This window comes from Dendropsophus ebraccatus, chromosome 3 (genome assembly GCF_027789765.1).
Source record: "Dendropsophus ebraccatus isolate aDenEbr1 chromosome 3, aDenEbr1.pat, whole genome shotgun sequence".
Lineage (NCBI taxonomy): Eukaryota > Metazoa > Chordata > Amphibia > Anura > Hylidae > Dendropsophus > Dendropsophus ebraccatus.
Window position 1 is genome coordinate 39,819,449 of NC_091456.1, and position 23,486 is coordinate 39,842,934.

Consider the following 23,486-nt stretch of genomic DNA (forward strand, 5'->3'; position numbering starts at 1 on the left):
GGACCGACTGGTCATTGTGGATGAGACCTGGATTTATTTGTATGACCCTGAAACCAAGGAGCAGTCAGAAGAGTGGAGGCACAGTGGTTCTCCTGGTCCAAAGAAGTTCAGGGTGCAAAAATCAGCCACTAAGGTGATGATGTTTGCATTCTGGCATAAGGAGGGTATGCTGCTAGTGGACTACCTTCAAAATGGTTCTACCATCAATGAAAGATATTACATAGAAATTGTGGACCAATTGAAGTCAACTCTGAAGGCCAAAAGGCGCAGCAAGCTGCCCAAAGGATTCTTGTTCCTGGAAGACAACGCCTCCCCTCACAATGCACAAGCAACTGCAGCAAAACTGGTGGAGCTAGGCTTCCAACTGGTTGATCACCCACCTTATTCACCAAATTTAGCTCCCTCTATCATCTGTTTCCGAACCCGAAGAAACACCTGAAGGGTAACAAATTTTACACCATTTCTGATGCCATGGCTACTACGGATGACTGGTTTGGGGCACAACCGAAATCCTTCTTTTTGAAAGACTTACAGAACTTGGAATACCGATGTAAGAAGTGTGTTGACATCAGTGGACAGTATGTGGAATAAATGTAAAATTAAATTTTCCTCCTTTCTTTCTGGGTAAAGCCAAAGACTTATCAGTAGCCTCTCGTATAACAAGTATTGCTAAAGACTGTAATAAGCTTGTTTACCTAAAGTGTTTATTTTTAGAGATGAGTGAATTTACAGTATTAATGAAGTGAAGCCCTTTGTTAGCTCAGCACTTGGCCTATCAGCCGGCTGCCTTTGAACTCTGTGCTGTTCCTCCACAGGTGCCTGGAAAAGCTGTATCCAGTCCTGGGAAACTAGGAGAAATTCCCAGGACTGGATACAGCTTTTCCCAGCATCCGGAGCGGCACTGAGTTCAAAGGCAGCCGGCTGATAAGCCAAGTGCTGAGCTAACAAAGGCCTTCACTTCATTAATACTGTAAATTCACGCATCTCTAGGTATTTTCTTGTGTATAAGAAAACATCCAAAAATAGGTACAGCGTTTATACCTTTTATGTGATTAACGTTTTTGACGCAAAACAAGTGCTACATATGTACATGTTATTAAGTTTGTGAATCGATCCAGTATATATATTTAGGTAGACACTAAATCTGTTTCCACACGTTAATAATTCCTTCATTTTTACAATACAACAGAGACAATACAAATGATGGACTGTAATGGAGTACACCATTTTACAAGAATAAATAGGACAGCATGCTGGTGGGTTGTTTTGCCAAGTTTTATTAAACAGGCTCGGATATGTCCTTAAAGATACTTAAGATAGATTTAAAATAGTATAATAGCAGATCAGTTATGAGGAGATGATATTAGTAACAAAACATTGATAAATACAGTCGATGTTGCCTACACAAAAGTATAATACTGGATAGGAACATTAAGAACTTACATTATCACCAGAAGCTTAATAATTCTGCAAGGACAGAACTTCTGGGAGACGAACAGCATAATGATGTGCCATCATATATGGGTACAAAACACCATATCACGGGTACTACCAACACCATGTATGGGTACAGGTGCTACTCTCTGTAACCGAGATCCCGCTGCCTTTTTATATCCATTAAAAATGGTTTGAGCCACCAACTGAACCACAGCAGATGCTCGTTGTCCATCTTATCCTTACTAGGGAAAGTCAACTCCCAAGGTCTCAGATACGGTAGCCAAAACCAATCTGCAAGCAGAATAATAAGCTTTGATAGATGCAAACTAAAACCTAGATATCAAAGTTATGCGAGTTGTGTAGTTATAAGGTACATACTTGAATTTATACAGCAGTGAAGGATTTTATTAAGATATAAAATGGAAACTATAATATAATTTAAATAGCAGATACAAAGTGGATTCCACATTATTGACTTAAAATTATTGACTTTTTTATTAGCATTACATGGGTCCTCCAGTGCATATACCAACAAATCCTTAAAGGTTCTACTTAAAAGGTTTTTTTGTACTTTAGTTTCACAGCGTAGCTAGAAGTGAAGGTTTACCTTATGTTAATTCAGTTATTGACAGCATAAAACACATGTTGATAGAGATGAGCAAACCTCGAACATGCTTGAGTCCATCCGAACCTGATCGTTCGGCATTTGATTAGCGGTGGCTGCTGAAGTTGGATAAAGCCCTAAGGCTATGTGGAAAACATGGATATAGTCATTGGCTGTATCCATGTTTTCCAGACAATCTTAGAGCTTTATCCAACTTCAGAAGCCACCGCTAATCAAATACCGAACGTTCGGGTTCGGATGGACTCGAGCATGCTCGAGGTTCGTTCATCTCTAATTGTTGATAGATGTTAGTTATATAACTGCACTTGTCTCCATATAGTGCCGGGAGAGTAGTCTTACTTAAAGGGGTACTCCGGGCTGGGGTAATTTTCAGTGTACGGCCGGGGAGGGGGTGGATATAGAAGCCGCCGGTCACTTACCTCTTCGGTTACAGAGCCAGGTCCCGTCCGACAGCCGCTTCCTGGTCTGAGCTGCAGCTTGAGACGTGACGTCTCAAGGCAGATCAGCTATTTAGCGGTTGTAGCTGAGTCCCGCCTTGGATGCTAAAATGCTGAGATGCCTTGAGATGCCCCTCCCCGGCCGTACCATAAAAAGGACCCCAGCCCGGAGTATCTCTTTAAATACCAAAAACTTCAGTGTATTCTCAGTGTCTGACTTTGGAGCTGGGTGGTGGTGGTGATGGGGAGATACCTTGTAAACACCAATTCATGAAAAGAAGTGTGTGTCTATATTAGGAGCTCATTCCTGTGTGTGCAGCCTAGTAAGGGTATAATGGCCTTCCATTGTCAATCATAAAAATGTAACTTATGCTAAGCAGTCATAATAAATTAGACAATGAATATATTTGTTTGTAATTTTGATAAATTTGTACTAAAACTAAATAACGACAATAATTCTTGGTCACAAGAATTACAATTTTACTGAAACAAATTGACTCTTGGTAAAACTCAGCATTTGGCCAGACGTATTCCCTTTCTGAAGGAAAACAACATTGTGGGAACATGGGTAAGGGGGTGTTAGAGCCTTTTCTGAGCTACAAAAGTGAAGCAAGCTGTGACCACTATATAAGAGCATTTTTCTACGTTCTGGAATCAGACCTATATGAGAGGTACCAGGTGTCTCCCTGATGTACCAGTGTCAGCTGTTTAGAATGTGAATTGCAGCTGACAGATCTTAATTAAAGAAGGCTACAACTTAAGATACAATGCAATTTTATTTAAAATAGTATTATAGCAGATCAGTTCTGAGGAAAGTATGATATTAGTAAAATAACATTGATAAATACTGTGATGTCGCCTACACAAAAGTATAATACTGGATAGGAACATTAAGAACTTACATCATCACCAGAAGCTTAAAAATCCTGCAGAGACAGAACTACAGTGCATTGGTTTTAAGTGTTGCACATAAATAGAAAGGTGCTGGCACTGTGGTCCTTTTTTTTTTAACAGCAGCCCGGTTCTCGTGCACGGCGCCCAGTTCCCGCGATACAGAGCAGCGGTCGGGCTGAAGCAGATTCTAATGGAGCTGCATCACAGAGTGGAGGGGGTTCCCTCCATTGCTTTAGCCCATGCTGGTGCTCTGTAATAGACTGGTGCAGTGCGTGGGACCCGGGGCCGCAGTGCAAAAGAGGGACTACGGTACTGGCTTCCCAGCGTCGGTGCCGTTCTATTCATGTGCAACACTTAAAGTGAATGTACCTGGTGGTACATTTGCTTTAACCCTTCAATCAATTAGACACATCAATCAATTAGACACATACAGGTGTTTTAGACACAAATTTAAAGTGGCATATAGTTACATTAAACCTGTCCATGTATTAGAAATGGATTTCATGATGCAACCACAATATGAATAGATAGTACGTTTGTAAATACCAAAAGGATTAGAGACATCTAGACTTGAAATTTCAAATTTAATAAATTCAGTAGTTATAACAAACGGAAGGAAGGAGCCAACTGGTTTTCATGCAGATGAGTGACACTTAAGTTTCTTAATGTGTTGAAGGATCCGATCTTTATTCAGCTTCACATTGAGTTTCGATATCTCCAAAAGCGCTCTGAGCTCCGTGTCATTGTAAGTAAAATTGAAGGTAGCATATTTCTTCCTTAATTCATGGACTTTACCTGGAAGTAAAAGGAACAAAATTAAAGTGAAATACATTTTTTCTAAACTTCACATTATCATTGCTGCTGTTATTTTAGCTAATGGGATACTTTTTTTTTGACAATGTAAAAAAGGGAAAGGTTCACTTTGAGGCCAGGTTCACACTACGTATGACCGTTCTGTGGCCCGGCCGTGCCACAGAATGGCTGATGTCACTGAAGTTCCGGCTGGATGAACGTCATTTCTGTTGATTTGGGATGCATCCCAACTCACCATAGCTCACAATGGAAGTGCGTCTGGAGCCAGGGCCGTCTTAACAAAACTATGGGCCCCTGGGCACAGCTGTGGACTGGGCCCCCCACCCAAGATCAAGTCCCCGCATCCCCCTCCCCCTTCCCTTCTAACCTCGTTTTGTGCAGCCCCATGTGGGGAAAAAAAATATACTCACCTCAAACATTGCTCCCCAGCTATGTCTTCTTCCTTCAGGAGCTCTGGTACCCAGCAGCTGCGGTGGCTCCTGGATCCTCAGCGGCACGTCCAGGAAGTGACGTCAGTTGCCAAAAAGGACGTCAGGGAAGCAGACGTGCCTGTGCGCGTCACGTCTGCTAGGAATTTAAAAATCAGTGGTCCACAGGAGCTGGCTGGCAGATTTTAGCCTGGGGGGCAAGCACACGGCACTGGCCCTTGAGTAGCAGGCTAGCGGCCCATTCTTCAAGGACCACTCAGGCCCTTACCTGGTATTACCCTCCCCAAATAAGTGCGGGAAAGCAAGATACCACAAGCGCCACAGAATTATAGTATTGTGGCCAGTGTTCCCAGCCATGAAAAGCCCTTGTGATTGTCTCACCTCCGGATGAAATGTTTCAAGCCCCTGAGTACTTCCTTAAACATAGTGCTCTCTCACATGCTATATAGCATGTAATGAGAGCTATCCCAGGATGTATATCTATTGGATTAAAGGGAACCTAGCTCCTCCTCTTTTCAACTCCATTCCTGGCTTTGGCTTCAAAAATCTGTCAGATAAATCTGTCTGTGTGAATGCACCCGGGGGCTCGGTTCACACGTTGTAAGAGTGCGGCTGTATGTGCGGCTGTAATTGTGCGGCGGTATTTTTGATGGTTCGTGTGTATGCTGGGAAGTATAGGATATGCGGCTGCACAGTGCACACTATCTCTGAATCTACGGCCCTATCGTAAACGGACCCGTAAAAAATGAACAAGACCATTGTTTGCGGCTGGACATGCGGCCGTGGATTGACAGGCGGTCCGTACGGAGTACTTCAAAAATAGCCGGCAATGATGCCGAATGCCGATGCCTCTAATAGTTAATATATTAAATTAATCAAAGACATTTTATTTGTAATCAAGACACTTTCGTTGATCAATAATTTATTTCTAACGAATCCATCATTTTGCAATTAAATATACTGTTAAAAAAAAAATATATATAAATAAATGTATATTTATCTATATATTTATTTTTTGACAGTATATTGAATTGCACAATGATGGATTCGTTAGAATTAAATTATTGAACACCGAAACTGAATTTATTTCCAAGAAAATGTGTTTTATTCATTAAATATTAATTAGTACAGGAAGCTCTATAAGCCGTGAATTCATATGCCGGCAATAGAGCATTCTGTACTAATCATCACTTTACTTTAATGAAAACATCAAATGTTTCTTCTAATTATGTTATGACAATAATATTATTAGAAGAAACATTTAGAATTATATGTGCGCTCAGCTGATTGGCTGTTCGGCTGAGCGCACATATAATAAGCCGGTCCGCAGCACAGTGACTTCATTGTGCTGCGGACCAGCGAAGAGACAATATCGGGACATCGGATGGTGAGTATAGAGCTCTCCCCACCCCCTCCCTGGCACTGCACCCCTCCCAGCAAGGAAGGGGGGGGTCAGTTAACCCCTTCCTTGCTGGGATGGGTGCAGTCTGACATCAGTCTGGCCCCCCGGGGGTTAAGGGGGATGCAATACATCCTCCCTTAACCCCTTGGGGGTCAGACTGTAAGCAGCGATCTGTAAAGATGCTGCATACTGTAAGGAGCACAACACCGCTCACAATGATGGGTGTTGTGCTCCTGTTTGTGTTTTTTTTGTGTGTTTCTCCCTTTTTGTTTTTCAGATATCGGTATCCTGGGGATTACGTCGGATTCCATGGACTACGTCGATGACCAGCGGTTGTTCTTTGAATTTTTTAAATAAAATGGTCAATGAGGGGTGTGGGGGTGTTTTTATTTGAATAAAAAAATTTTTAAACTTGTGTCTTGTCTTTATTTCTTTACTTTTTAGACTTAGTAGTGGAAGCCGTCTAATAGACGGAATCCATTACTAAGTTGGGGCCTAGTGTTAGCCGGTATAAAATGGCTAACACTAACCCCCTATTATTACCCCAGTACCCAATGCCACCAGGGGTACTGGGAAGAGCCGGGTGCCAGTGGTCCCGGAGCGTCAAAATTGGCGCTCCTGGACCGGGCGGCAGCAGGCTGGTAAGATTTAGGCTGGGGAGGGCCTAAACCAATGGCTCTTCCCACCCTGGTGTTACCAGGCTGCTGTCGTTTGGTTTTTAACCCGGCTGGTTATAAAAATAGGGGGGACCCTATGCGTTTTTTTTTAATTATTTATTTATTTAAAAAAAAAAACGCATAGGGTCCCCCCTATTTTTATAACCAGCCGGGTTAAAAACCAAACGACAGCAGCCTGGTAACACCAGGGTGGGAAGAGCCATTGGTTTAGGCCCTCCCCAGCCTAAATATTACCAGCCTGCTGCCGCCCGGTCCAGGAGCGCCAATTTTGACGCTCCGGGACCACTGGCACCCGGCTCTTCCCAGTACCCCTGGTGGCATTGGGTACTGGGGTAATAATAGGGGGTTAGTGTTAGCCATTTTATACCGGCTAACACTAGGCCCCAACTTAGTAATGGATTCCGTCTATTAGACGGCTTCCACTACTAAGTCTAAAAAGTAAAGAAATAAAGACAAGACACAAGTTTAAAAATTTTTTTATTCAAATAAAAACACCCCCACACCCCTCATTGACCATTTTATTTAAAAAATTCAAAGAACAACCGCTGGTCATCGACGTAGTCCATGGAATCCGACGTAATCCCCAGGATACCGATATCTGAAAAACAAAAAGGGAGAAACACACAAAAAAAACACAAACAGGAGCACAACACCCATCATTGTGAGCGGTGTTGTGCTCCTTACAGTATGCAGCATCTTTACAGATCGCTGCTTACAGTCTGACCCCCAAGGGGTTAAGGGAGGATGTATTGCATCCCCCTTAACCCCCGGGGGGCCAGACTGATGTCAGACTGCACCCATCCCAGCAAGGAAGGGGTTAACTGACCCCCCTTCCTTGCTGGGAGGGGTGCAGTGCTGGGGAGGGGGTGGTGAGAGCTCTATACTCACCCCGATGTGTCCTCTTCGCTGGTCCGCAGCACAATGAAGTCACTGTGCTGCGGACCGGCTTATTATATGTGCGCTCAGCCGAACAGCCAATCAGCTGAGCGCACATATAATTCTAAATGTTTCTTCTAATAATGTTATTGTCACAACATAATTAGAAGAAACATTTGATGTTTTGAGTAAAGTAAAGTGTTGATTAGTACAGAATGCTCTATTGCCGGGAATATGAATTAACGGCTTATGGAGCTTCCTGTACTAATTAATATTTAATTAATAAAACACATTTTCGTTTAAATAAATACAGTTTCTTTGTTCAATAATTTAATTCTAACGAATCCATCATTGTGCAATTCAATATACTGTCAAAAAATAAATATATATATAAATATACATTTATTTATATATATATTTATTTTAACAGTATATTTAATTGCAAAATGATGGAATCGTTTACATTTAATTATTGAACAATAAAAGGGACTTTATTAGACAGAAAATGTGTTTTATTAATTCAATATATTAACCATGAGAGACATCGGCTATAGTGCAGAGGATCGCAAACCCCGGTAATAGCGATTCATGTAAACTGTGTTCCCTGCTTTCCCAGATGCATCCAGAGGTGTTTGCATCACTTTCTTAACATTTTATTTCTTATTTTTAGTTGAACCAGATTTCCAAGTAAATGACCGTATGTTTTGAGCCGCATGTCTATTTTTTCCCACGGCCGGAGTTTCACCCGCACATTTACAGCCGCATAAAAAACACAGCCGCACAGTTACAGCGTGTGAACCCAGCCTAAAAGGGGAACACATCCAACATCCCACACAAAGTTACAAAATCCCAATTAGAGGGTTCTATACGTGCAGTACACAAAGAGCTATATACATGTTGAAATGCCTATGTGGCAAGACATATGTAGGGCAAACTATGAGACAAGTAAAGGTGAGAATAAATGAACACAAGTCCATGATCAGAAAACATTTAAAACAAGAGGACACAACAGAATCGAAGTATGGAGAGACGAGTGTAGCCAAACACTTTAAACAGGCAGGGCATCATGTATATGAATTGAAATGGTGTATCCTAGAGGAAATACAAACGACAGGGTCAGAAAGAAGAGACAAACAGCTGTTACTACAACGGGAGACATACTGGATAAGAAAGTTAGAGAGTGTAGAGCCATCCGGTTTAAATGAAGTGTGTAGCTTCAAGGCGTACCTATAACAACATTCATCCCCGAGTAGACGACGTCATGCATACAACAATATAATATATAGTATATCATGTAAACTGTGAATTTATTATGTGCCATGCACAGAGTAACAATATTCTTATATTTGTATATCTATGATTTATAATGCCAGAGGTCACATGTGATTTCAGACGTCGGTACTTAGCTGAGCAGGTACCGCTCACCTGTGCGCATGAGTAAGAAAGCCACGCCTTCTGAAACGTCGCGCAGCAGGGAGAGGACGCCTAGCCTCCAGCGAGCTCCAGTGTTCTGATTACACGCAGCCAAACTTTGCAATAAAGCAACAATAAATCCAGGTCGAAGTGAAGACTACAAAACGTGAGTTGTTGTTTTTCAAATACTATACACTCACATGAATAAATGTCAAGTCAGTACAGGATACACTATGAATGAACCAGTTTCACTTTACACCATGTTTGATAAATCTCCCCCTAATTGCACATTCACACGTTCTGCGAACATGGTCCATGAATGAAATATGTGCAATGGACTGGATTAACAAACCTCCCACCATCATGTATTATCATTATGATGCTGGGTGTACTGCAAGGGTTTAAATCTTCACAGTAGTGTGCTGACACAGCTTTGCGGCTCCATCAGTATAGTACTGTGAAGATTTAAACACTTGCAGTGATCCCAGGATTGCAATTCCGGTTCGTTACACATCTTCCGTGCACTGACCCTATTCACAGAACATGTAGATCCGCGCTAAATATAAACTTCTAGTTATAAGACAAAGTTTGTGTTGCTTGGAAGATCGCTGCTGGACATACACCCTCACGTTATGTCGTCTTTATGCCGGGTCAAAAGATGTTTAGAGCTAAACCAAACATGATGAAGCTGGCATCTATATGGTGGTGTGAATCTGCTAATATAGCAGTGGTTTGGAGAGAGGAAAACTGCACAAAGGTGGGAGAACAACCTTTAGGGCCGTCTGTCTTGAGATAAATGAGGTTCAGTATCAGAGATAGGACAAGCACTCTTAGGCTGAGTTCACACGGAGTAAAACTGGTGGAATTCTCCGCCGCAGAATCCCTCCAGCTTCCGAATCATACTGGTAGTCTATGGGAGGCTCGCGTGCCTCCTCTCTCCGTGCCTCTACACTTGGAAGAATTGACATGTCCATTCTTCCTCGCGGATAGAGGAGGCACGCAAGCCTTCCATAGACTGCCAGCATGACACGGAGGCTGGCGGGATTCCTCCAGTTTTACTCTGTGTGAACTGGTCCTTAGGACCCAAAACAAAACAAAATATCGCCATACTGACAACCATTCTTCTCTCAAAGCAAAGTGACAGCGCCCCCCTAAATGCAAAGGGCTGTCAAAGCCATAGTACTTCTATAGGGCCAGAGTAGTTACCAGACTGCACCCCTCCCCCCAAAAAATAGGGTCCCTAGTATTTACTACCACGATGAGCCTATGATAGATATAACTGTAAACCAACCTTCACAGGTCTGGTTGTTGAAAAGAGGGAAATGCATCACATCAGGAACCCCTTGGCTGTTTCCTTCAAACACATAGCAACTTTGTGATGGCTCAGCCACTTCTGTTTCAGCTATGTTTATTTCGTGAAAGGGGATTCCATTTCTTTTACAATATATAGCTGTATTCCTCAATGTCTGAAAGTGAAAACAAGATAGGTCAGATTTTCATATTATGAAACATAGCATATAGGAAGACCTCTGTGATCAGAGCTTATTTTACCTCCTCTAAGTACTTTATGTTTTGCAGACAGACATATCTACAATGATTGGTCTTATTAATCTAAATGCAGGACTGTCAGTTCGATAGACTATTAAATTAATACATTCGCCATGAGTCGTCCGGCACTGCCGTAGCTTGCGGCTGCCTGTCAGACGTGATAACTGGTTCAGTCGGTTGTTAGGGTCACGCCGCCGGCATTCTTAGTCACCACGCCATGGTCGGGGCCACACCGCTCCCCAGACAGGAACTCATATGATAGTGTTGGTTGTAATGCTGACTGGCAGGTACAGCTGCCAGTCAGCTTAGGTGATGTTAGGAAGTTGGAGTCCCATAAACCTGTATTTTCCCCTCCCTCCTTGCCTGCGATAGAGCCTCATGCCCTGAGTAACCTCTTGATCTAGCCTTTGTTCTGACTGTTTTAATGGTTCCCTGACTTTCTGGCTTTGACTTGTGACTACTCTTTGGATTACGTTTTTGTATTGCGCAGACCTCTAGTTGCCGACCAGGACCTTTGACCACAAGTATTTGTTTTTGTCTGTCTTGTCCGCATTAAGTGTCACACCTGCATAGGCTAGGGACTGTCGACCTGTTGTCCGCTGCTGCCTAAAGCAGTCAAGGCAATTAGGCAGGGACGGCGGGGCAGGTGTCAGTGCCAGAACATCACCTGTCTTGTGTCGTCCAGTTCCCTAGATCTGATAACATTGCTTTTAATGAACATGTTCAGGGACCTCTGTTGCAAATTCTATTTGTTTAGCAGAATCTGACTGGACCAAATCCTGTTAAACAAATGGTCACCACACGAAAAGCAGATGGAGCCTATTAAAGTCAACGATGGGTCGTAACCCAGAGGTGAGCAAACTTACAATAAAATTATCTGAACCTTAGCGCTTAATCTGAATCTTAGAGAGATGGTTCCTACACTGACACAGGCCTCTCTTGAGCTCACACTAAGCCTACAAACTAGAAATGCAGGATCCAACTGTTCCCAGCACTTGCAGGTTGCTGTTGCACTTTTGTGTTTTTGTCTGTATATTAGCCGCTTCAGCCTGCACCTGCATAGTGTGAATAATGGTAATGCAATGTTGGCCATTTTTTTCTGTTTAGTGCGTTATATATGGGGAGAGTGGCTACCTTATTTTGGCATACATGCCATCCATCTCCTGTGGGTGTTTTAAACAGAATAGTTGGATCCTGCATGACCAGTTTGTAGGTTTAGTGTGAGCCAAATAGAGGCCACAGTTAGTGTAGGAACCATCTGTCTGAGGTCACCTTAACGTGGTGGGATGGTACACTCTATTTGATCAAATGGTTTGCTGAGAACCTTGTCTTTTCAAAAAATCTTCAGAGACCTGTTTTTTTTTTTTTTAATCATGCAAACTATGGGGGGGGGGGGGGGGGGGGATATATATGTTCCAGCACTTTTAGGTTGCTGTTGCACTTTTCAGTTTTTGTCTAAATCCATCTTTCCCAGTGTCTATCTTTTCCAGGCAGCTTTAAACAGCTTAAAGCTTGGATGAATTTACTGTATATTCGCTCATCTCTAGTGGTAACATTACTTCAGTATCAGACTATACAGGGGTTGTTTGCAGTCTTGGAGATGCAATGTGCAATAAAAGTTGTCTTACATACAGATTACATTTTTTTTCAACACTCGAAGAGCAATGCGTGACCCATGTGAATCAGTATGTTAAGGAGAATCGTGCGCTTATCTTTGCAGTAATATTGAACAGTTTATGACCACGTTAAATTTTAGTAAGATTTCTAATATATACAGATTGTAACATTTACCATGAATGGATCCGATTCACTGAAGTCAAATGATAAAATAAGATCGACTTTGCGATTGGGTGGTAACATTAGCGGGTATGCAGTATTTATTTCCAGCCCAGCATCAATAAGAGATAAGAATTCTTTCTTGCGGACTTCATCAGGGATCTCACCTGAAACAATTAATTTCATTTATTTTGCACCATGATGTCTAATATACTACAAATAGTAAAGCAGAGTCGTATCAAACAGTATAAACCTGGTGCTAGGTTATTGTGGAACAAAAGGATACTAGCTCACTCCGAGTTGCTCCTCTACTATAATCAGTTGGTTTTCCGGCAATTGTCAATATTGCACTGATATTCTCAGAAGACTTATAACACAACTTTATTTAAACAATACTTAAAATTACATGAACTAGCAGTGCACTGTATTTTATACTTTCAGCCACCACCATTAATAGACAGCAAGAATAAAATGTGCTGTATTGCCTGTTTAAGTCATTTGAAGAATTAGTTAAAGGGGTTATAACTTTCTTAGTGGTGTCAGAAAGTGGTGCAGGAAATGGTGTTTTATTTTCAGTCTGACACAGTGCTCTCTGCTGACATATCTGGCCGAGACAGGAACTGTCCAGATTAGGAGAGATTTTCCATAGGAATCCCCATAGAAAACCTCTACTCCTTTGGACAGTTCCTCTCTCGGCCAGAGATGTCAGCAGAGAGCACTGTTTCAGACTAAAAATAAAACACAATTTCCTGCAAGACATACAGCAGCTGATAAGTATGGGAAGACTTGAGATTTTTTTTAATAGAAGTAAATTACTAATTTATATAACTTTCTGACACCAGTTGATTTAAAACAAAAAATATTTTCGCTGGACAATCCCTTTGAATAAAAGTGTTTCCATTTTCTAAGGTTAACACCTCAGAACTGGATTTATTCTGTCCTGATAAGGTTTTCATTGTATTGTCCAATGACCGATGGTAGGGAACCTAAGAGGTGGATTAAAGTCCTCATGAGTGTAGGAGCATGAAGATGGCACAGTAATGTTTTTTTTTTTTCACACTGCCCGATTATTGGCAGGCAGGCACCCTCACTGTTGATCCCATCTTTTGTGCAGGCATTAAAGGCACCAATATTCGCCCCTATATTTTCCAGTGTAGGAAGACTTTCATGAAGTAAATAGGCAGCACTAACGATGCAGTAGTTGTTCATGCTGCCCGACCACAAGATTGAGTGAGCCAACGACAAACTAGTGTCGTTCTCGCTGTTTGGCGCTTATTTGTGATGCTACATCATGCCATGTAACAGAACACTAAAGGTTGTATTTGCTTTATTGAGTCCTCCGATTCAAACTAAAGTGAGGAGCAACCATACACAGGCCTCTGATGAGGATTTGTAGCCAAAACCAGGAGTGAAACTAAAAAACTATGATGGAAAGAAATGTAACTGTTCTGGGTTTTGGAATGAATATATATATATATATATATATATATATATATATATATATATATATAGTGTGCATATAGTGCACACTGTATTACAGTTGCTTGCTAGTCCTCAGCAGTATGACATGGTTTACTATATAGAAAGCTAAAGGCAGGTTTCCTTTATAGTATTCAAATATTCTCGAAACTAAAAACATTTCAATAAAAACTCACTGTTCCATTCATAGAGATAGTTATTAGTGGTTCCCCACTGCCATTTGACAAAACATTTCAGTATTTTTCGGATCAACTTCACAGTTTCACAATCTACAAGAGATAGAAATTAAATCAGATTAGTCAATTGTTCTTTCTGCCAACAGATATAGCGGCAGACTAGACGGACCAGCCGGTCTTTATCTGTCGACAATCTTCCAAGTTACTATAGATTAGTGCAGGCACTTTTATTTATGATGTAGATTTTCTGTTTATAATAAAATGCATACATAAATGACATGTCCTGTTGTTCAACTGAACTGTTCTTAAAACCACTTCTAAGGATAAAGACATATGATGCTGTTAACTCCTTGAAGACCCGGCCCAAAATGACCCAGCGGCTGATGGCTGTTAATTTTGTATAGAAAATAATACAGCTATTACCTACCTGTCCAGGCTCCCCCGGTGTCCTCAGGCCTTGTCTGTGGGATTCCCTGGTCTTCACAGCCGCAGCTCTCACTTCTGGCCCCGTCTTTAAAGTGACAGGCCGCTCAGCCAATCGCTGGCGGAGATGGGACGCCACTGTGGCCACTGATAGGCTGAGTGGCCTGTCACTTCAGAGATGGGACCAGAAGGGAGATCTGCAGTTGTGGAGATCAGGGAATCCCACAGACCAGGCCTGAGGACACCAGGGAACATGATCAGGTAAGTATATATTGATTATAGATTGATGTAATACGGCCCTCAGAGACAATCCCTGGTATTTATAGATAATTGGGTGTCAGTGTATATATGGTACTAATAGGCAAATCTGCTGATAATTTTTCCAACATGTGCTGTTTAGAGAAAAGACAGGATTGCTTCATACAGAGCCCCAAGAGATAAGGAGAAGTAATGCCAGCAAATGATATACTGAACATGGTCAGAGGTCGGAAGAAACCAAGAAATTCAGTGTCCGTAAAGGGGTACTCCAGTTAGGTAAGAGTTAACCCTGTCCAATCCCCGCTCATAATCTAAATTAGTTTTCAACAGGCTTTCATTTCATGAATTGGGTCATTTGTATCACATGCCAACGTAACCTGTGAGGCTGCTGAAACCCCTCACTACCTGGTCCATACTCTTCTGTCCTCCCCCTCCCTTCTGAGACAGAAGACATGTGATCACCATCTCTATCGGCCTAGCAAGCTGTAACTGACAAATCTCAGTGATCACCTTACCAAAGCATTAGTAGAACAGCTGGCGGGTGGATACCAGGCAGTTTGCTGAGATGCAATGCATGTTGGGGGGGGGGGGGTGCCTATATACTTTTTGCACATTTTATTATTTTTATGGGATTACTGGAATACCCCTTTAAGGGATACTGGTCCTTTTAAAAAACTTACAGAGCATATGGGGGGGCTGGATTGGGGATGGGCATGGCCCTGGTACTACTCCCCCATCATTTGCTCATACTATGAGCGGATGATGGGGGAGCAGTACAGTGTACTGTACAGATTCAATAGAGTGTCCAGCAGGGGCGCACTATATATAGAAATCAATGGTACTCATTGAATTCTATATATAGTGCGCCCCCTGCTGGACACTCCATAGGAATTACACCCTTTTTTGTGACGTCACAGTATTTCAGAGAATTTGAAGTCTCCATGATCTACTAAATTAAGGGAAATAACAGTATATATGCTTTTTCCATAATTAATGTATATTAGTAATTTGCTTAACTTTCCATAAGTAATAACATATTAAAAAATACTTTTGGCCGGAGTTGTCCTTTAAAAAGACATCTGTTCTTGCATCAATTTGAGTGATCAATTGGCTAGATTCACACGATGTCTTTTTTTGGCCGTTTGACGGCTGTCTTTGAGTACAGCTGTCTGTGGCTATGTTCACACAACGTCAAAAATAGAGAAAAGGCGTCCGATTTTTTAAATTTAAAATAACGTCCGTTATTGCCGCGATTTAACTGACTGCTATGGCAATGTATTGAAGTCAATGGAAAGACGGACATCCAATGCACACAATGTAACACAATGCAAACATCAAAATAATGAACAAGAGCATTATTTTTGGATGTCTTTTGCAAACAGCAGACATTTTTTATTAGTTGTTCACACAGTTTTTTCTCAGTTTTTACTATTAAATTCAATGGACTTTTTAATTAAGACAAACCCAAAGGGCAATTAGTAACCCAAACTAGAATAATGTATCAACAGCCTAGGAGGCCAGACAGCTAAACGACGTCTCTTATTTTAGACTCAAAATGATGGACGTCATTTTAAGCGGACCGGAAAAAAAACATGTGAACATAGCCTGTTAATTTAAAATAATGTCCGTAATTTCAAAATAACAGGCGTTATTTGACCTCAAAATGATGGTCGTCCGCAAAGACGGCCGCCGAACAGCCAAAAGAAGACATTGTGTGAATCTAGCCATAAATTGCAGACGTCTTTTTCACACGGTGTATTGAATGACGTCCACCGTCATTCAATACATTGTGCGAAAAAGACGTCCGTTAATGCATAGACTTCAATGCAATTTACTGAAGTCAACAAAAATGATGCAATAACGGACATCTTTTTTCAAACAAAAAGTGGACGTCTTTCACTCATTTTCTGCAGAATTAAGTTTGTTAAAGGGAAACTATCAGGTTAGCAGCATTTAAATGAAGGCAAGTGATATTAGGAGTTTACTCTGTATGCTAATAAGTTGTTTTAGTGCACAGGGGCAGGCAGTTCCGCCCCCAGTGCACCGATCCACATGCACCTCCCTTCCCCCAGCTGATATTGATTAGGGTGGGTTGGGCAGGGCAGATTGGTGCACTGGTGACAGTAGTCCTGCCCCCAGTGCACCAAAACAACTTATTAGCATATGGATTAAACTCCTATATCACAGAAATGGCGTGGAGAATGGAGGTACGGGGGTGGTTACATGTATACTGACAGATCTAAACATAGATGCACAGGGAAATAAATATACACAGCCTGGATTTGCAGTAAAATCATAGGAAATAAATAAATGCATCACAGATATACTAATTGCAATTACCGTGTTTAGCTGCCCACATATGTTAGATAGCTTTTGCCTAATCACTGGTTTTTTATCAGCTACCCCTTTCAACTGCCCTATACACATGAACGCTCAGTATGTATGTATTTTTACTGGGGGAAGGAAGATTGAACATGTTTTGTCAAAGCCCACCAAAGTATGGGCACCTTGGTGCAGGTGCAGAAATGGTCAGAATGCAGAAATTTACGCTTACTAACTATATTATTTAAAGGGAAACAGCAGGTTAAAAGATTTAATAGTGCACAGGATGATAAGGATAAAGTTAATTTTCCTTAATACTTCACTTTAATCAATATGAAATACTAATATTAGTCCGTTTGATGTACTGGGGGTGGGACTGACGCTCAGTGCACTGATCCACCACTCCTGCCCACCCTTTATCATGAATACTAAAGCATCGCCCCACAGTGACGTCACTCCGTGGCACTCATCACTGCAGAGTACCAGATAAGTATTAATAAGGAGGGGCAGATCAGTGCACCCCCCGTTCACCAAACTGCCTAATTTGCATGTTCATTAAACTGAAGATTTCAGGAAGGATGCAGGGGATAAGTGTAAGAAAGTTACCTTTACTCTCAGTGTCCCAAGCACTATGAAAAATATTTATTTTATCTCCTTTAAACATTATGGAAATTTATTAAAAACAAACAAACCAGTTACCATGTGACAGTTCTTCAAGATCATTAAACAGCTTTTCTATATCCGCTTCGGTAATCCGATCAAGATCATGGCTTGAGAAGAAGGACCCCAGTTCTTTGCATCCATCACATGAGCATGTCCCCTCTTTAAGTGTTAAAAAAAAATTGTGAAAGACATGCACAGAAATAAGTCTGCTCTAATAAAAGACATTGGGGAAGATTTATCAAACTGGTGTAAAATAGAATTGGCTCAGTTGCCCCTAGCAACCAATCAGATTCCAGCTTTCATTTTTTAAAGAGCCTGTGAGGAATGAAAAGTGGAATCTGATTGGTTGCTAGGCGCAACTTAGCCAGTTTCACTTTACACCATGTTTGATAAATCATATTTCAATAAATATGTATAAAACAGTAGTATTAAGAACAATATAACGCTGGTTAAATACACATGGACATATCATATTGAATATACATTTAGGCTATGTTCACACTACGTAAAACTACGGCCATAGTTCTCGCCGCAGAACTACGGACGTAGTTTTGCGGTGTGTGACATAGCCTTATGTTGAATGGGATCCCGACCTGAGCGTACACACATCGTACATGCTCCGGCTGGGAGCCCATGCAGCGCCGGAAAAAAACTGACATGTCAGTTTTCTGCGGCCGGAATTCAGTGAATTCCGGCTGCAGAAAGATCTGTCAGTGCTATGGGAAGCTCTGATGCGGGTGCGTGCTGATGCGCCCGCAACAGAGCTCCGCGGCCGGAAAGATCACCCGGCCGGTACTTAAGTACCGGCCGAGATTATCTGGCCAGAGACCGGTGGTTCCGTAACCCGGCCGGGGTCGCGGAACGGCTGGTCTCTTACTGTATGTGAACATAGCCTTAAATTGTACATCAGAAATACCCGACAAATCCAAAAGCGTATCCCCTATTCCAGATTATTGACAGTGCATGTAACACCTTTATTACTTAAAAATAAACTTCACATCCAACAACAAAAAACAAAAAGTAACCCCTACCCTCCCCGCTCTCAACCTCTCCCTCCCAGGCCTTGAGTCGGGCCGCCACCGCGAGAGAAAAGAGAAAAGAAAAAACGTAAGAAAAAAAAAATAATAATAATTTTCTTATCCAGGATTCATAAAATATCAAACAATAATCTCTTTCATTCCATCCTCCCCATATCCGATAATAGTTCTTCTTCCCTTTGCTTGTCTGAGAGTAGGGAATTCTCTCAAAAGATTGCACTCTATTAACAAACGATAACCATTTTTCTATCCTCGGTCTATCCTCCGATATCCAATGTCTCAGTACCACTACACGGGCGGCAAGTAGCAACTTAATAATCATAAATTGCTGAGAGATAATCTCCAACGTACATCCCAGAATTATGCAAACAGGCTTGTACAGAATCCTTATTCTCAGTCTCTCTTGGATGTGGTTTACCACTTCATCCCAAAATAACTGAATTTCTCTACAGCCCCACAAGAGATGAAAATTATTTGCTTCCTCTTGCCCACATCTAGGGCAATTGGATGACTCACATCTACCTATTTTGTGAAGAAAAGCTGGTGAGTAGTGTAACCAATGTAAAATCTTAAACTGAACTAGTCTATGTTCTGTGTTAACTGAGCAAATTTTTACATTCTCCATTATATTGGCACATTCTTTATCATTCAGTGAACCCAACACCTTTCCCCATTTTTGTTTAATATTCTGATGAATGTTTTGTGTACCTATTTTCAACATTACCCGATACATCATCCCAACCTCCCCCTGTTTACTTCCACTCAAACCCTCCATATAATGAAAAAGTGTGTGTTCTTGTACATCCAAAATTTCCTTATTAAGGGTAGACCCTACCGCGTGAGCTAATTTAATATATTGAAAATATTGTCGCTCTGCCACTGCGAAGGAGCGACTAATTATGGAAAAGCTGTCAAGCTTTCCTGACATGAATATTTGTGCAAGTTCCCTAATATTCTTCCTTACCCAAAACTCCCTATTATCTAATTTATTTAGCTCTATCAAATTCCTATTAGCCCATAGTGGAGTGTATCGTGTACTATTATCTATATTGCATAGTTTTTTAATCTTCTTCCACACCCTCACCCATAAACCAAAAAAAGAAATATTCCCCATCTCTGATCTCCCTGGCTCTAGGGCACTAATAAGATTACCATAGAAAAAGCCTTCCTGGCCCCCTCTAACTGTGTGTCCCAGTCCAGTAAACACCGGGACCTCTACATGGTTTTTGTCTCTCTCTCTCCCTTTCAGGCCGTATAGCCCCCCACATTCTAGTTATGTGAGATGCACACGTGTAAGCTTCTTATATCTGACTAATGTACCGTTCGGGTACATTCAAAGGCGCTGTATTTGCTGTGGATCTGCTGTGCAGGGTTTCTGATCAAAAATAAATTGTTTTTAAAATTAGATTGGCTGCTCAAGACTGCAGCAGATGCAAATGTGTGAATGTACCCTAAGGGTACGCTCACACATAAAGAGGTAGTCCGGCCCGGACCTGTTTATGCTGTAAACCCAGGGAGTGGCCAAGTTAAAAATAATTCAGTTGCTGCATTGCTGAGGAGACCACTTCTATAATGTCCCCAAACCCAGAAGCAGACAGACAATGGGAATCAGAGCAGTGTGGTACAGGCCGCAATGCAATAGCCAGGGGGGTAAGTGTGATTTTTAATTTACCCCCTCAACAAGCCTAAAGTGTAAGGCTATGTTCACATGGCGTACAACACTGGCTGTTCTGTTCTGTCAAAGAATGGCCGGTGTTTGTGAAGATCATCCCGGCCGAAACTACAGTACTGGCCAAATGACTTTCTCTGTGCTCAATTGAGTTGCGGGCGCATCAGTATGCGCCTGCATCCCAATTCGCTATAGCCGACAATGGATCATGCGGCCGGAGCTGCACGCTCCATTGTGTGACTTGTCAGGCTTGTGCGGCTGCTATTCAATAAATAGCCACCGCACAAAACTGACATGTCAGTTTTTCGTGAGGCCACTAGGGATCCAGGCCGGAGTGTATACTATGTGTATACACTCCGGCTGGGATTCCCTCAGCCTGCAGTGCACAGAAGTTTTGAATTAATCACGGCCGTTGTTGCGAATCGGCAACAACAGCCATGATTAATTAAAAACTTACATTGTGTGAACATGGCCTAAATTAGTCCTATGGAAAACCCCTTTAATCTGCTGCAGATTTTTTGCTGAGATTTGAGATATTTTAAATAGCAGAAAATTTCAAATCTCTGGCACTTTCTGCCACCGGTTGATTGGAAAGTATTTTTAATTTTTTTTTGCTGAACTACATCTTTAAGGCTGGGTTCATGCTGGCCCAATACAGATGCCAGTATGAAATCAGCCATGTACCTTTGTTTCTATCACTTATCCCTTATAGAAAAAACTAAAATTTCTATTGTCTGTAAACAGATACTAAACAGTTACCTAACTATTCCTTAAAGTAACTAATGACCTTGTATAGAAGGCAAATTCCTCACAAGTTTGGAAATTTTACTGTAATCCCCTTACCTAGATCCAGTGATTCATCAATGTGTTGTATTAAAGAATCTTCAGTTAACGGCTCTAAAGAAATTGAATAAAATGGTGTAAGTACTGTGGCATGGTGGGGCTGTAAGAGGCAGTTCTATGCCTCTGGAGTGGGAATTGGAGTTCAGGTGAAGCTCCTGGTCCAGATGCTCCACTCCAGCCCTAGAGCTAATGAGGCTCTGAAACCACCTGGTGGAGCTCTATTAGAGACTCCAGAGCTTTCCAGGTGATGGCTCCCAGGTGAAGACTCCCAGGGTGGGAGAACACAGGCAGTGCTAGGCCTGTGGGAGCTGCAGACAAGAAGTCTGGGTGTGACCAGTGGCAGGCCCGGACTGATAATCTGGCAGGCCGGGCAAATGCCCGCTGGGCTGCTCAGATTATCAGTCGGAGGGCCGCCGACCAGCCCCCCTGCTAAGTAAACCACGAGCCACCACGCGCTCACGCCCCCCGCCCGCCGCGGCCGTAAGAACTTTGTGTGGCCGCCCTGCATTTGCTGCCGTCCTCTGCTGTTAGCTGCTTACATATTCTGTTACCGGCAGCCCGATGCAGCCCGGCCCCGGAGGCTCACAGCTCCAGCCCCGCGGCGCCTGCATCTCCCTCCCCGCCTGCTCGTCGGCAGACGTGTGACGTCATCAGTTGCTGCCCGCCCAAGCAGGAGAGGAGAGAGATGCAGGCGCCGCGGGGCTGGAGCTGTGAGCCTCCGGGGCCGGGCTGCATCGGGCTGCCGGTAACGGAATATGTAAGCAGCTAACAGCACCAGACCAGAGAGGAACAGAGAGGACCTGCTGGATCCACCAGAGGTTAGTATACTTTTGTTTTTTTGTTTTTTACATGAATGCTCCTACACAGTGGGAGCTTTACTTGGGGCCTATAACATGGAGTTATAGACCCCTCTATACTATACTATGTGGGGGCTGTACAGGGGGAAAATGCCATGTGGGGGGCTACAGAGGGGTGCTTTTACTGTGTGGGGGGCTTCAGGGGGGGGGATAATATGTTGAGATTATTCTATGTGGGGGCTGGCTGCACAGGGACCTATACTATGTGGGGGGGGGATAATATGTGGGGGCTGGCTACACAGTGAGTGACATCCCCGTATACTGTGCATATAGTGAGTGACATCCCCGTATACTGTGCATATAGTGAGTGACATCCCTGTATACTGTGCATATAGTGACATCCCTGTATACTGTGTATATAGTGAGTGACATCCCTGTATACTGTGCATATAGTGACATCCCTGTATACTGTGCATATAGTGAGTGACATCCCCGTATACTGTGCATATACTGAGTGACCTCCCTGTATACTGTGCATATACTGAGTGACATCCCTGTATACTGTGCATATACTGAGTGACATCCCTGTATACTGTGCATATACTGAGTGACATCCCTGTATACTGTGCATATACTGAGTGACATCCCTGTATACTGTGCATATACTGAGTGACATCCCTGTATACTGTGTATATAGTGAGTGACATCCCTGTATACTGTGCATATACTGAGTGACATCCCTGTATACTGTGCATATAGTGACATCCCTGTATACTGTGCATATAGTGAGTGACATCCCTGTATACTGTGCATATAGTGAGTGACATCCCTGTATACTGTGCATATAGTGAGTGACATCCCTGTATACTGTGCATATACTGAGTGACATCCCTGTATACTGTGCACATACTGAGTGACATCCCTGTATACTGTGCATATACTGAGTGACATCCCTGTATACTGTGCATATACTGAGTGACATCCCTGTATACTGTGCATATACTGAGTGACATCCCTGTATACTGTGCATATACTGAGTGACATCCCTGTATACTGTGCATATACTGAGTGACATCCCTGTATACTGTGCATATACTGAGTGACATCCCTGTATACTGTGCATATACTGAGTGACATCCCTGTATACTGTGCATATACTGAGTGACATCCCTGTATACTGTGCATATAGTGACATCCCTGTATACTGTGCATATACTGAGTGACATCCCTGTATACTGTGCATATACTGAGTGACATCCCTGTATACTGTGCATATAGTGAGTGACATCCCTGTATACTGTGCACATACTGAGTGACATCCCTGTATACTGTGCATATACTGAGTGACATCCCTGTATACTGTGCATATACTGAGTGACATCCCTGTATACTGAGTGACATCCCTGTATACTGTGCATATAGTGAGTGACATCCCTGTATACTGTGCATATCCTGAGTGACATCCCTGTATGTTGTGACTATACTATGTGGGG

At 42.3% G+C, this 23,486-nt stretch overlaps 1 protein-coding gene across 1 annotated transcript in view; it reads right to left on the minus strand.

The window, feature by feature from the left end:
* Positions 1-3,256: 3,256 nt before the first annotated feature.
* Positions 3,257-23,486, minus strand: part of PLA2G4C (phospholipase A2 group IVC) — a 69,657-nt gene continuing 49,427 nt past the window's right edge. The window contains exons 11-16 of the mRNA XM_069961541.1: positions 21,197-21,250; positions 17,684-17,806; positions 13,982-14,074; positions 12,342-12,493; positions 10,294-10,468; positions 3,257-4,188 (exon numbers count right to left, since the gene is read on the minus strand). Coding sequence (XP_069817642.1) covers positions 4,028-4,188; positions 10,294-10,468; positions 12,342-12,493; positions 13,982-14,074; positions 17,684-17,806; positions 21,197-21,250 — 758 coding nt within the window. The 3' untranslated portion in view covers positions 3,257-4,027. The remainder of the gene's footprint in view (positions 4,189-10,293; positions 10,469-12,341; positions 12,494-13,981; positions 14,075-17,683; positions 17,807-21,196; positions 21,251-23,486) is intronic.